Genomic DNA, 14,270 nt, shown 5'->3' with positions numbered 1-14,270 from the left:
GAAAACATGCTCCTGGGAGCCTTGCAGGACCCGTGGATGACCTGTGCCCTGTGCTCACTTGGAACACGCTTCTGCTGACCACGATGCACTGCGATCGGCTCGAGGGCAAGGCCAGGGTTTCGAGTCTGAGATCCCAGCCAGTGCCCAGCATGCTCAGTCACTCAGCGTTTGAACCAAGGAATCAGGGCAGCCCATGGCAAAGGCCGGCAACATCAAACTGCGGGTTGTACTCCGTGGGCAGGTGGAGAAATCAATTTAATGGGTTGTGATCAACATTATTTTTTTAATCAAATAGAGCGGAATAGAATAGAACAGGATAGAGAATACTGGCGCCTATTCATCTTAAAGGCACATATCCTTTGGGAAGCTTTTGCTTCAGATACAAACAGCTGTGAGTGTATGTGTCATGATGTGAGCTGCATTTCCCTGGACCACGGTCCAAAAGTCTAAAAGCCACGCGGCGTGGATGTGTCTTCAAGGGGTGGTTCATGCTTCGTTACCACTCAGGGTAAAGCGCCCGTGTTAGCAAACGATGCTGTGGCCTCTGAGCTGCTGCGGACTCGAGCCATCTCGGCGGGATGCCTGCCACTCACAGCTGACTGCAGATACCTTCCCAGGTGGAGGAGAAAGGCAGGGAGGCCCAGGTGGCCTTGAACGTGCGCTCATCCCCTCTGATCATACACCCAGACCGAGCCCCAGCAGGGGCCTTGCCTGTTACTGGCGCCCAGCCCCGCAGGGCAGAGGGAAAGAGGGGCCGAGGACGGTGGCTTAGAGGTCAGCTCTTGCCTTGAGAGGCCTGGCAAGGAGGCAAGGGGGCAGGCTTGGGAAGCCCTGGCCAGTGACAAATGAGAGCGTGGACGTGGCGGGTAGGACATCGGCCTCCGGTGTCCAGCCTGGCCTCAGGCTGAGGGGTGAGGTGTGGCTCAGACTGCCCACTCACGGCCACCTACCTTCTGGCCAGTTTCTGTCTCCTGTAACAAGGAGGGGGCCCAGGGGACACAGAACCAGCCTCCCAGGGTTGGGGTAAGGACGTGCGTGTTGCCGGGCAGGGAAGACTTACGCAGAGCATATGTTGTGGTCAGCTCCCAACCCCAGCCGGTCTTGGCCACTCTGCCCGTCCGTCCCCATTTCTGGGGTTCGGGTCCTGCCCGTGCCTGGAAGCGTGGTAACCCCACTTCTACTTCATAATAGCGGGAACAGGAACAATACCGATGGCAATACTACTACCAGCCACTCGGTAATTTATTCCTCGCTGAGGTCCCGGGAGGTGGGCTGATGAGAGCGTGGCCTGGGGCGCGGGGCGGCGGGAGGAGGAATGATTTTCCCAGACCACACCTTGGGAAATGCAGGGCCCAGGACCCGGCCCTTCCTCAGGGCCACCCTGGATTCCTTCTCAGATGCCGGCCCCGCTGGCCACACGCCACTCGTCAGACCAGTCCTACTTCCCGCCTGGATGGGGGTCCCCTGAGCCAGGCCTCTCCCCGTGCTCCTCTGCCCCGAGGGCCCTGACTCAGTCTCCCCACCCTGCTCCTGACATGGAGATGCTCAGTGGAACGTTTGAGCGAATGAACGAGGCTTGGGGACGTGCCCTGGGACAGGAGGCTCAGGAGGAGAAGGGCCCAAGTCAGGAAGGAGGGGCTGGGTGTGGCCTGGGGCAGGGGCCAGGGAGGGGGAGGAGGGGTGGCCCTGGCCGGCCTGCATCCCGAGGATGTGGGTCTCCTTGGCTGGTGTGGATTGAGCATCTACGGTGTGCCGGGCCCCTGAGCTTACTCTCGGTGGGTCACCGATGGGGGAGGTGCTGCCGGGGTCCCCATTTTACAGAGGTGGAGACTGAGGCTCAGAGAGGTGGGGCAACTGGCTGGCGCTGTAAGGGGCAGAGCCCGAGCTCTAGAGCCCAGGTTTGTAACCACTGCCCCCCCATGTCCCCTCCCCGGCCCCTCCAGCCCTCCTCTCCCCCGCCTCCTCCTGCAGAAACAGGCTCCGCTGTCCGATGCCTTCTCGGGGGACCATCTGAGCTTCTGCCAGGATCAGGCCTTTCAAGGGGCGCGTGCTCAGGGTCCCGATCTGCAGCCATCAATACCTCTCTCCGCCGGCTCTCAGATCTCCGAGCCTGATCAAATTTCCTTCCGCGCCCGTCCCTTCTGAGGGCTTTCACGTGTCAGGGCTGGGCCAGGTTGCAGGTAGCGAACAAGAAAAAAAGGTGTCACCTCCCTCCTGCCACCTGAGGTCAGAGCTGCCCAAGCGCTGTGACGGATGGGTCCCCACGGACAGATGCGGAGCTGCGGGCAGACGCAGCTCCGGGCGGCTGAAATCAGGCTGCTTAGGGATGAAACGGGCGGCTCGCTGGTGCTGCGGCCAGATCTCTAACACGTCCAGTGTGGGCGCGGATGGGGGTGCTGGGGGCGGATGCTACCTCCCTCTGCTAATGAGCAAGAGAAAGGCTTGTTAGAAAGAGTTTGGGGGCGGGGCGGGGGGCGAGCTGGGAACAGGATTGTCAGTGGATCTTGTACAGACTCAAGGCAGCTCTGGCCTGGACTAGCGTGGTACTTATTTCAAAGCAATTTAACCGATGGGATTCCCGACTCCCAAACCAAGAATGTTATTAAAATGAAGAACAGAGGCAGCCGGGCTGCTTGTCAGTACCCGAGTCACACCCCCGCTGGCTGTGGACCCCTGGTCCTCCCCTGAGAGGTGGCCGGGGCTCTGCTTTCCCAAGCCCCCATTCCTCCCCTGCCCAGGCTCTTTATAAGGGGGGATGTGCAGTGCGTGACTGCAGCAGGGGCGTATGGAGAGACAGAGCTCTGGTGGCCAGGCCTGTGTGTGTGTGTGTGTGTGTGTGTGTGTGTGTTATCGGGTTTTAAAAACTTGAGAATGGGGTTTTGTTCAGTTTTGTTTTGACCTGGGAAAAGACATAGGGACCCTTGCTCACCCCCTTATTATTTGACCAGTGAGGAAACTGAAGCCCCAGCAGGGATGGGACCCGTCCAGGGTCCCACAGTGGGGCGGCAGAGGTGGGCCTGGAAGCCAGGCTTCCTCCACTGCACCCCAGTCCACCCCGGTTCCTTCTTGAGGGGACGTTTCAGGGCCTGGGGGCATTCGGTCCGTCCCCCCTCGGGCCACCGCGAGACTCCCGAGTCCCTGCTCTGCTCTGGGGCCCGGTGGGAGCTGTTGAGGGAAATGGAGGCCCAGCCCCTGCTGTCCCCAAGCAGGCAGGTGAAGGGAGAGTGTGGAGCAGGGGGACGCACGTGGGGTCCTGGGAAAGCTGGAGCTAGCTCTCCATCCTCCTCCTTGCTTCACAGGTGTTTCAGCGCCGGGAGGACGGCTCCGTGAACTTCTTCAGAGGCTGGGAGGCGTACCGGGATGGCTTCGGCAAGCTCACGGGCGAGCACTGGCTAGGTGAGCCTCCTGATGCCCGGCCCGCGGGGTGGCCTGCCCTCTCCCTGTGTGCCACGCCCTGTCACGTCCGAGCCCCGTCCTCACATGGGTGCCGTGTCCAGTGTGAAGGAGCTCCACGAGCATGAAACCAAAGGCGGTGCGCTCACGGGGCGGGGCACGTCCCGCAGAGATGTGTGCTTTTCCTGCCGGGGACGCCCTGGGACTTGGTCGCTGTCCTGGATCAGGCAGCTGTGGCCAGTGCAAGGGCACTGTTCCAGGTGCTGGAGGACCAGGACGACCCCAGTGCTGCCCTGCGCTTGGGGGTCAGCACTGCCCGATGCTGTGCTCTGGACACCGCGGGCGCATCTCCCCAAAGAGAGGCCGGTCGGCGCTCCTGGTCACAGCTCCCACGGTCCCGGGGCCGGCACGTATTCCTTGCCTGGCACAAAGAAAGGGCTCAATGAGCTTATGTTAATATTATTATTATCACTATTATTTACTTACTATTTATCTTGAAATTCACTCAGTATTTTAAAATGTAAATACCTCACATAATTTCATTCTAAAGAATGACATCTGTCAACATCGCAGGTCGGAGGTCATGTATATATTTGGGAGGAAGCTGTGGCCTGAGGTCAGGTTTGGGGCTTTTTTGGTTTGTTTGAAATATCATTCACTATTTTAAAGGGCACAATTCAGTGGTTTTCATTATCAGTATTTCTTTTCTCCTTTGGCCGCGCTGCGCGGGGGATCTTAGTTCCGCAGCCAGGAGTGCCCCCTGCGTGGGAAGCACTGAGTCTTAACCACTGGTCGGCCAGAGAAGTCCCTCTGGTTTTTAGTATATTCACAGAATTGTACAACCGTCACCACGATCTAATTCCAGAACATTTTCTCCACCCCCAAAAGAAACCCTGTGCCCCTTTAGCAGTCATCTCCCATTTATATTTTTAACATAAAATAAACACATGTCATTGGAGCCACGTACCCACCCCGCCCCCCGCCCCACCCCCGAGCATCGTTTGAATGACCTTGAACACCTCACGGCATACCTGTCCCCCTTCAGCTTTCTTGGGCACGGATTTTGGGAATCTTCCCCAGCCAGGCAGGACAGGAGAGCAAGGTAGAGGCATGTGGCTGGCCGGGAGCACTAACCAGGGGGCGCTGGGTGCCAAGGTCTGGGCTCCAGGTGGGGGTCAGGAGGGTCCCAGGTAACCCAGGAGAAGGTGGGTCCCAGGGGCGGGATGCAGATGCGTGCCTACTCTCCTGTGCACAGAGGCACCTGCTTTGCACTGTCATTTGCTTAATGTCTATCTCCCTCCCACCTGGAGTCCATGAGAGGGTCAGGACCCTCTCTGCCCTGACCTCCACTGTGTCCCCAGTGCCCAGGCGAGCACCAGCCACAGGAAAGGCCAGACACCCCAAGATGGACCTCGTGACCTCAGCCCCTACGTACCGCACTCCTGCTGTGTGCTCAGCCCATTTTATATACATCAGCCCTGACACCGCACGCCCACACAGGGGGGATGGAACTGCTGTGTCCTCTCCTTTTAGGGATGAAGATACTGAGGCCCAGAGAGGTGGCAAGTAACCCAAGTCATAGGCTGGTGTGTGTGTGTGTGTGTGTGTGTGTGTGTGTGTGTGGGCGCGCACGCGCACGAGTCGGGGAAGCCTGAGCCGGATTCACGCGCTGGAGTCCATCCAAGCTCTGAACCATACCCTGAACTGAGTGAATGAAAGCAGGGCAGGATAGGGGTCAGGGGAGAGAAGATTCCAGGTGGCGAGTCCCTTCCCCATCCCCTACACCCAGGTGGATGTATAAAGATAGGGAGAAGTTGGCCAGGTGGGGACCCTGTTCCTGCAGCACCACCCACCCACTTGGAGCAGCACTAGTGCCTCTGCCACTCCCGGCATCTTAATTGAAATCTGTCGGCAGCCACCGGGTGTGGGAGAAGCATTTAAGCGGGGCCCTGATTAGCTCCTGACAGACAGGGAGCCCTGACGAGAATGTCAACTTGAGCCCAGCCCTCGACTGCCCTGCGCTCTTCCCAGCCTCTGCTTTTCCACACTCTCCTGTCACCTTCTCATCGTGTGTTTTGTCTTCTCCTATTGAGTTATGGGAGCTCTTTATATATTAAGGTTATTGATTCTTTGTCAGATACACATGATACATAGTTACTCCTGGTCATTTGTCTTTCAGCTTTTTTTTTTTTTTTTTGGTAACATTATTGCTTATTTCCTAGAAGTTTTCAATTTTTATGTAGTCAATTCTGCTAGTCGTTTCCTTCCTATCTTCTGAGTTTTAGGCCCTGCTTTCCCCTCCTAGTTTTATATCAATAAAAATTTTTTAAATAGCAGTATTTTTAAAGTGCTTTTTCAGTGTTAGGTGGTAGGTTCAGGTCTTTAATCCATCTGGGAGCTCATTGGGGCGATGATAGGCATCTCAGTATTCTTCCACCAGGGTCTTCCTCCCCACTGTCTGTGATCTGAACTCTGATAGATGATGGGGTTGGATCTTGGCTCACCCCCAGGGTTGTGAGCAGCCTGGCAGATCAACAAGGGCTGGAGAAACCCAGAGAGTAAAGACTGAGGGGGAGGTAGAGGCAGGGAGGGAGGTAGGTGGCCTTCAGGGGAAGAAGGGTAGAGGCAAGGGGGACCAAATCCCAGAGGAACCCGGCCCTCCCTCAGGGCACCCTCATGGGCACTGGGGCTGCGCATGGAGCCCTGATTCGCCCGGAGGAGTGGGGTGCTAATGATGGGCACCAGCGACCACTCAGTGGTGGGGAAAGGAATCTTCCAGCATCCCCACTGGGCTGCTCTCCCTCTTGCCCTATTCCTGGATCAGATTATTTGTCCTGGGCAAGAACTGAATGACATATTTTTAAAGTCTTGGAGTACGTCAATCAACTTGTTAACAGTAGTTAATTCTAAATAATTGTTTACAAAAGATGATGGGTTGGGAAGATACATTTTCACTTCATTTTTCAGGTACTGCTGGATTTTGTTCCTCTGTTTAAAGACCATGCGTTATTTTCATGATGATGATGTAAAGCAGTGTCCATTTTGAAAACATAAATAAATAGAGTTCCAAAATCGGGGGAAAAATACCTTAAAAACAAAAGTACTGAATGAGAGCACAGCGTCTGGGCAAGTCTGCCTGGGTTCAGGTCCCAGATCTGCCACTTACCAGCTGTGTGACCTGGGCCAGTTCCTTAACCTCTTGGTGCCTCATTTTCCTCACCTCTAAAACAGGGATAATAAGAGCACCTGCCGGGGCTTCCCTGGTGGCGCAGTGGTTGAGAGTCCGCCTGCCGATGCAGGGGACGCGGGTTCGTGCCCCGGTCCGGGAAGATCCCACGTGCCGCGGAGCGGCTGGGCCCGTGAGCCATGCCCGCGGAGCCTGCGCGTCCGGAGCCTGTGCTCCGCAACGGGAGAGGCCACAACAGTGAGAGACCCGCGTACCGCAAAAAAAAAAAGTAAAAAAATGTAATAGCACCTGCCTCATTGGATCCTGACAGAAGCAGCAAACACCTGGATAACATGTGCAATGGGCCAGGCGCTGTTCTAAGAGCTGTACAGGGACGCTTTGATGACACTGGAGTCGTTGTCATCCCGCTGGCTTCATGAGTGCACGTGCAGTGCTCAGGGCAGTGCCTGCACTTTGCCGTCCCGGTGGGGAGGTAGCTGCTGTCAGTGTTGCCTGTGGTCTGCCCTTGACAGCTTGGAAAGCCCTCTGGCCCTCCCTCCACGGGTGTGCAGCCTGGGGCCCAGAGAGGGACAGCAGCTGGCTGTGAGCCTCCCGCCCAGGGAGGAGCGAGAGAGGCAGGGAGACGAGGCCCTTATGCTCCCGAGGCTGGGTCCTCGGTGAGGAACGCGGCTGGCTGCTCTGAGGTTCTGGCGGGTCTGCTGTCTGTACGGCTGTTGCTCTTTTCATGGCCCCTTCTCCTTCGCCCTGGACCTGGACCCTGGACCAGAGGCTTTCCTCTGGGCTGGGTGGGGAGGGGGGTGCCGCACAGCCCTCACACCCTAGGGGCGTGCACACGCTGACCCGTGCAGGAAAGGAAAGCGGGGCGGCGGGGGGGGGAGTGGCTGATGAGATGTCACTCAGTGCTGATAACTTGTAAGGCATTTGATTAAATGCCCTCTTAATCAAGAGGTAATCAAACCGGCAGGGAAGCACCTTGAGTGTGAGGGAGTGTGCGGAGGGGGAGGGGGAGGGCCTGGTGTGAGACCCCCAAGGAGGGCGCAGGAGAACTGAGGAGGGGAGGGACGGGGTGGGGGAGGAAGGGGGACAGGGGTGGTGAGGGGCCATCCAGAGCCAGGCCCCAGAGACGGCAGAGGGCACGGTCTTCTGCCTCTCATCCACGAAGCCAGCGTTTATTGAGCACCTATTGTGCGCTGGACCCACCCTCAGATGCTAGGGTTCTACAGTGAGCGGGACAGTTGTGTTGCTCTCTCATGGAGCTTCCACACGGGGTGGGGGGGAGGCCCGACAAGGAGACAGGCGGCCAGGACCAGAATGATAAACACCGATGGGGGCACCTGGGTTGGCAGGGGTCCTTAACCTCCACAGGAGGTCAGGCAGCCTTCCTGAGGAAGTGAGGCCTGAAAATGAACAGAAGGTAGCCAGGTGAGGAGTAGGGCCAAGTGTCCCAGGCAGAGGGAACAGCATGTGCAAAGGCTCAGAGGCCAGGGAAGTGCATGTGAGTACCAGATCCCGTCTGGCTGGAGCCCAGAGTGTCAGAGAAGATAAAGGTGCCATCACCCCCAACCCAGAAGTTTCCAGACTCTTCCTGATTCCTGCAGTCTTTCTACCAGCCTTCAGCTTAAAACATTTGGAAAGCACAGCCTGACTTAAAGCGAGCACAGAGAACATGAAACATGAAAAACTGTCAGCCCTGTTTCCTGCCAAACACAGGCCTGCAGGAAGAAGCAAGTAGCCCAGGACTGACAGCATACACTTGGCGGTGGTTGTCTCTTTCTCTCAGCAGCCACGTGAGCTTAACTCTTGTCTCTCCTTGGTTCTCTCTGGGGAGGTCACTTCCTAGGCCCCCCCAACTTCTCCCACCGTTCTCTCCCCCGTTCCAGGGCTCAAGAGGATCCACGCCCTGACCACACAGGCAGCCTACGAGTTACACGTGGACCTGGAGGACTTTGACAATGGCACAGCCTACGCCCACTATGGGAGCTTTGGCGTGGGCTTGCTCTCCGTGGACCCCGAGGAAGATGGGTACCCGCTCACTGTGGCCGGCTACTCGGGCACTGCAGGTGGGGCTCCAGGCTACAGCGGGGATGGGGAAGGGCAAGGGTAGCCTAGCAGTCTCCCCAGCTGGGAGGACAAAGGCGGTCTTTCCCGGCCAGGATCAAGGCTTCTCACTGCCACCTCCCAGTCCCCACTGGTCCTCACACCAGCCACATGAAGCTTGCAGGGCCTCACCTGCAAAATCACCCATTTTGCAGATGAACAAAGTGAGCCCAGAGCCAGGAATCAGGACAGCTGGAGTCTGGGCTCTGCTGAGCCTCTAGACCCCCTCTGGGCTGTGTCTCTCCTCTCAGGCCAAGGCAAGAAAGCAAGGAAAGGGAGTGTGTGACAAAGCTAGGAGGAGGGAGAGGCTGCCTAGACGCAGGGACAGCCTTAGGGACCACCAAGGCGGCACCGTGTGTGCCTGTGAGCTGCGTGGACACCGAGCGTGGCGGCGGGGCAGGTGTGCACGCACGTGTGTGCACCAGTGTGCCTATGGGGGGGCGCGCATGTCTGCACGTGTGCACGCGCACATCCTGGACGCACGTCCAGGGGACTGCATTGTGTACGGGAAGCTGTGATGCATGCACGCCCCTGTGCCCCCGTGAGTACACACCTGTGTGTGCACCTGCGCAGGGGACTCCCTCCTGAAGCACAGCGGCATGAGGTTCACCACCAAGGACCGAGACAGTGACCACTCGGAGAACAACTGCGCGGCCTTCTACCGCGGCGCCTGGTGGTACCGCAACTGCCACACATCCAACCTTAACGGGCAGTACCTGCGCGGCGCGCACGCCTCCTACGCCGACGGCGTCGAGTGGTCCTCCTGGACCGGCTGGCAGTACTCACTCAAGTTCTCCGAGATGAAGATCCGGCCGGTCCGTGAGGACCGCTAGACGGGCGCGCTGTCCGTCCCCGCCCCCCGCCCGTCTCCGCCCCCGCCCGTCCCCTCGCCATCCCCACGCCCACCCCGAACTCCGCTCCTGCTCAGACGCCCGCCCGCCCGCCTGCCCGCACATGACTGACCCGCTCTCGCGATGGAGTGGGCCAGGTCAACCCCGACACTAAGCACCCCCTGAACAAGTGAGGCCACACAGCACCTTCGCACTGTCCCCACCCACAGTTTGCCCCGGCTGCTGCGGGCCGGGCAAGTTTGACCACCCCAAATTCTGCCTGCCCAGACTTTGGCTCCTGGGCTGTTTGCCTTCCCTGGGCCAGGAATCTGCCACGTGCTCCTGGCAGCCCTTCCACTTTGCCAGCCCAGACACCTGGAGTGATGGGCATACAGAGGAGGGGCAGATGGCACCCCTGGAGCCCTTTTAGCAGACAGAGGGAAGGGTCAGATCTTTCTGGGTCACGTTTGAGGCCAGCCTCCCTGGCCCTCCGGACCCCCCCCTCGTTCCTCTGGTGCCTGGAGGTCCGCCCTCTCTCCCAAGGACTGGGGAGTGGCTGGCGCTAAGGGCTGCCTGTGCCCATGGGCTGGATGGCCACATCCCGCCGTGCCCCTCGGCCAGGCTGGGGTGCAGCTGCCTTCGGGAACTCGCTCCCCAAGGTGACTGAGATCAGTTCCCTGGAGCCCTTCCCCACCCCCGAGCCAACCCGCTGTCTCTGCAGGCCTGGGACGTCCCCAGTCCCCTTGGCCGTTGTGCCCGCCAGCCTCCTGTCTTCCCGGGGCAGCTGGAGCCCCGCCCCACCCCGTTCCCCTGCCTGTGGAAGGCAGGGGCGGGGCCTGCACCGCTGGGCTGCGCTGGGCTGTGGCTGGGCTTGTACCACCCCCGCCTCTGATTTCCAGGCAGGGACTCTGGGACCCTAGGACCTCCTAGGAGCAGGCCTGGAGGGTGAAGCCTGGACCCAGATGGGTTTGGTGGCTGTTACCGGGTCAGCCCGGACACTGCTGTCTCAGTGGGGAGGTCGCCCCCTGCTGTTGACTGGGGGTGTTGCCACCTGGAGTCGGGGGCAGGGAGGGCCTCACCGGGCAAGTGGGGGAGCCTGAGGTGCCCGCCAGGCACTCAGAGACATTTCTCACTGAATCCTCTCAAAGCCCGATGTACTGTTACTGCTCCCCCAACAAGAAGCACAGGTTCCCAAGGCCAGCGGCCAGGACGAGCAGCGCTGCTTTTCCACGTTCCTGCCTGAGGGGACCCGAGGGGGCCAGGAGGTCAGCCTGGAGAGCCGCCCAGAGGGTGGGCAGCCCAGCGACCCCTCCTCAGGCAGGGGGGAAGCCCTCCTCGGGCTTCCGATACAGGACACCTGAACGCAGCCAAGTGGGTGAGTGCGGGGTTCAGCTCTCCCTTCCCCTCCCACCAAGCTTTGTGCTTCAATAATAATTCAGAGTCGGCCAGGGGAAGCAGGAAAGGCCCCGAGCGCCACTGGCTGGCCACGTGACCTGGCCGGTCCCCTCTAGCCCCACCTGGCTGTCGGCGTTTGGCAAGGTTTGCGGGAGGAGACCCCATCCCTGCCCTCCTGGCCCTCAGCTGACATCAGAGACGGCCAAGGAACAGGTGATGACAGCTCAGTGTCACCAGGGCGGTGACGGGAGCACACAGGCGCGGGCGGGTAGGGGCAGTGTGGCAGGGGTGTGTGTAAGAAGACCCCAGAGACCCCCTGCTGGCTCCTTTCCCATCCTCTAGAAGCCAAGAGAAGCAGCCCACCTGGGCCGCTGGGCCCCCGGCCACGAAGCAGAGGCTGGATGGGCCCTGCGTCCTCATCCCGGGAGCCCCCTTTCCCCCTCCCTCCCGCTCCAGGCTGGGGCGAGCCGCTGCTGCCAGCCTCACAGTGCCAGCCACTGTTTAGAACGTGCCAAGCACTTTCTGATCTGTCATCAAACACACTCCTGGTGAGCGTGATGTTCATGGATTCACAGATGCGCGTGTACATCAGGAAGTTCAGGGGCGTTCGTGCCAGGGCTTGGCCGAGGAACAGACGTGCCACCGCTTGGGCCTGGCGGGGGCTGGGTGAGGGTCTTTCAGGAGCGTCTGGCCGACCTGCAGACACTGGTTCCTTCCCACCGGAGAGCACCAGCCCCGGTCCCAGCCCAGGCCTGGCACCACTGGGGACACGGCCGGACCAGATGCTGGCTTAATGGGCACAAAGCCCGTCACGGTGAGGACAGATAAGGCCAGCGCACCCCCTTTCCTAAAGGGCATCCCTTCACAGGCTGGTGCTGAGCACAAACAGTACCTGGGCCAGGAGGCTGAGGTGAGCGAGGCAGGCCTGAGCCCTGGCCTGGAGGAGCTCACAGTGTGATTTCGGCGCAAATGGCTATCACTGGAGATGGGAGTGACCACAGAAGGAAGGGGGCCCTGGGAAAGCCGGGGGGAGCGGCAGCTCGGCCGAGACCGAGGGATGACAGATGGGTGCAAAGGTCACCCATGGTCACTGCACCCGAACCCTGACCCACGATGCCTGAGTTGATGGCTTGATGGTGGGGTACCTGTGGCCCAGTTGTACCACGTGACCTGGCTGACACCCCACCTCCCCTTTCCTTCCTTCTCCCATGAGGAGAGAGCCAAGCAGGGGAGGGGTGCTCTCTACACTGGGATCCTCAGGCAGTGCATTTATGCCCCCAAAGCTTCCGAAAGTTCCTTTCCACAAGCACAGGTAGGTTCTGTGGGATCAGCCAATGGCCACATTCCTTGTCCTGCAAACTTTGGGTACATCTCTGGGGCGCCACCCAGCTGGCCACCCCTGCTCCCCGAGTGCAGAGGAGGGACGCACGCTGGGTTTCCACCCTGATGGCCTCAGCACAGTCAGCAGGAGATGAGGACAGAGCTGTGGGCAGGTCTCAAATTGCATGTTCCCCCTGCAGCCACATGTAAATAGGTTGTATAATGTTTGCCTTGGGGCAGAAGCGATATCCATATCCCAGGGCCCACCTCTTCCTGGGTCCCCCACAGCCACCCACCCTCATCCACGCAGGCCTCTGGCCTGGCAGGTGGGAGCCCCGCCACCCAGGATTCGGAGGATTCGTGGGGTTCATCAACAGGACTGCCAGCTGCCTCTGCTACAGCAAAAGGGGAGGGCGGGGGTGGGGACGGGAGCAGGGCTCAGACCGGCGGGGTTTAAGGAGCCACACGCCCACCGGAGGACACATTAGAGGATGTACAGACAAGGACATAAGGCTTTGGTCCGAGTGCTGGGGCCTCCCCAGGGCCTGTCTCTTCATCTGCTAGCAGGGAGAGGACCGTCCCCAAACCCTGAGTGGCCACGCAGCTGGCAGGACTCGGCAAACCCGGAGGGCTGAAGTTGGACCTCGGCGCGACTGGGGGGCAGGGAGTGGGGAACCGGGCTCTGACCTGCTGTGCCCTCAGGCTGCCTGACTCCACACAAGACCTGCGGTGGGAAGAGGGGCGGGGCTAGGAGGGAGCTAGAGGCCAGCGCAGCTTGCGATGGACAGATGTTAGTGCGGCCTGTGTGCACTTGTCGTGTGTGTGGTCCTGTCTCCAATAAAGTCTCGTGGTGACCGACTCGGGCCTCTGCCCCCCACCCTGCTCAGCGCCCCACAGGGTGGATCAGACACCCCAGCGTTCCAAGACGCCTCCTGCACCATTTCCCCAGCGCCGTTATTTCTGCATGGGAAAGTGTTCCCCAGACAGCTTAGTGCCCCCAGGAGCTGCCCGAGACCCTTGGGCAGAGCCGGCTCCACACCTGGCCAGCAGCCCCGGGGTATGGCGTGGGTGGAGGGGAGGCCGCTTCCCATCACAGTCCCCGGGGTCACAGTTGGTCCCTGTGGGTCTCTCTTGTGGCCGGGGCTGCAGTCCTGAGGAGTCGAGACTCTTTATTAAGAAAAACAGTCCCTGATGGCTGTTTATTCATAAAACCAATTTGCAGCTTAAGGACAAAGCAATCTCCTGAGTTTATGTGATGAAATCCAATATTTATCGAGTGCCTGTGTGCAGGGCCAGGGGAAGTGAATGTGCCCCACGTCCTGCCTCGGGCCGACCTGCGAGGGCACCCGTGGCTGGAGCGTCCGCACTGCCCGCCTGTGCAGACAGAGGTCTCTGCCGTGCGGCCCGAGGTCTCCCAGACCATCCTCAGCATAACTACTCCCCTCCAGAAAGTATTCTCACCAACAGGCGTGCCCTCCTGCCCACTGATGGCTCGTATCAGGCCCCCAGGGACGCCTGGGGGTGACACCCCTGAGCCAGGCCATGGGAAGTCACTGAGGTGATTGTGGCCACCCAGCTCCCCAGGGGCCACCCCCCACCCCCACCCCCAGGTGGGTCCCTCTCCTGCCGCCACCAAGCCAAGCTGCTCTGGCCCGGTTCACGGAATCTTTCCCAGATCCAGTGAAGTGCGCTTGCACACCACCTTTTGGGCCAGGAGTTCTGGAGATCACCTGGCAGCCCCTGGAGTTGGGAAGCTTGGCACCAAATCTGGCATCAGACTTGGCTCCAGGTGCCCCTACTTGAGGGCTGGGGCCGAGGAGTCATACTCGCCCCCAGTCTTGCCCCCCGGGCAACCCATGCCCAACACTTGAGACCTTCTATGGCCACTTGCCAGAGCCCCAGGCCCCCGTCCTGAAGGGAGCCAGGCCAGTGGTGGTTTTCACAGCAGAATTTTCTTGGGGCCCAATGTGTCAACGGCCAAGTGGAGCTTTCCTCCTGGGGGGGTGTGTGGCCCCCGGGGCTCGACCTCACCTCTGCCCTCCCCATTC

General features: G+C 59.8%; 1 protein-coding gene across 1 annotated transcript in view; it reads left to right on the top strand.

Moving 5' to 3' along the window:
- The window catches only part of FIBCD1 (fibrinogen C domain containing 1), a 30,149-nt gene extending 20,617 nt beyond the window's left edge, over positions 1-9,532 (top strand). The window contains exons 5-7 of the mRNA XM_022578439.3: positions 3,300-3,396; positions 8,461-8,640; positions 9,251-9,532. Of these exons, the coding sequence (XP_022434147.2) occupies positions 3,300-3,396; positions 8,461-8,640; positions 9,251-9,510 (537 nt within the window). The 3' untranslated portion in view covers positions 9,511-9,532. The remainder of the gene's footprint in view (positions 1-3,299; positions 3,397-8,460; positions 8,641-9,250) is intronic.
- The last annotated feature ends 4,738 nt before the right edge of the window (positions 9,533-14,270 follow it).

The sequence above is a fragment of the Delphinapterus leucas genome, chromosome 6 (genome assembly GCF_059928025.1).
Source record: "Delphinapterus leucas isolate spDelLeu-1000000601 "Yukka" chromosome 6, BTC_Dleu_Yukka2, whole genome shotgun sequence".
Lineage (NCBI taxonomy): Eukaryota > Metazoa > Chordata > Mammalia > Artiodactyla > Monodontidae > Delphinapterus > Delphinapterus leucas.
Note: the sequence above shows the minus strand (reverse complement) of the source record. Positions and strands in the feature narration are given on the sequence as shown.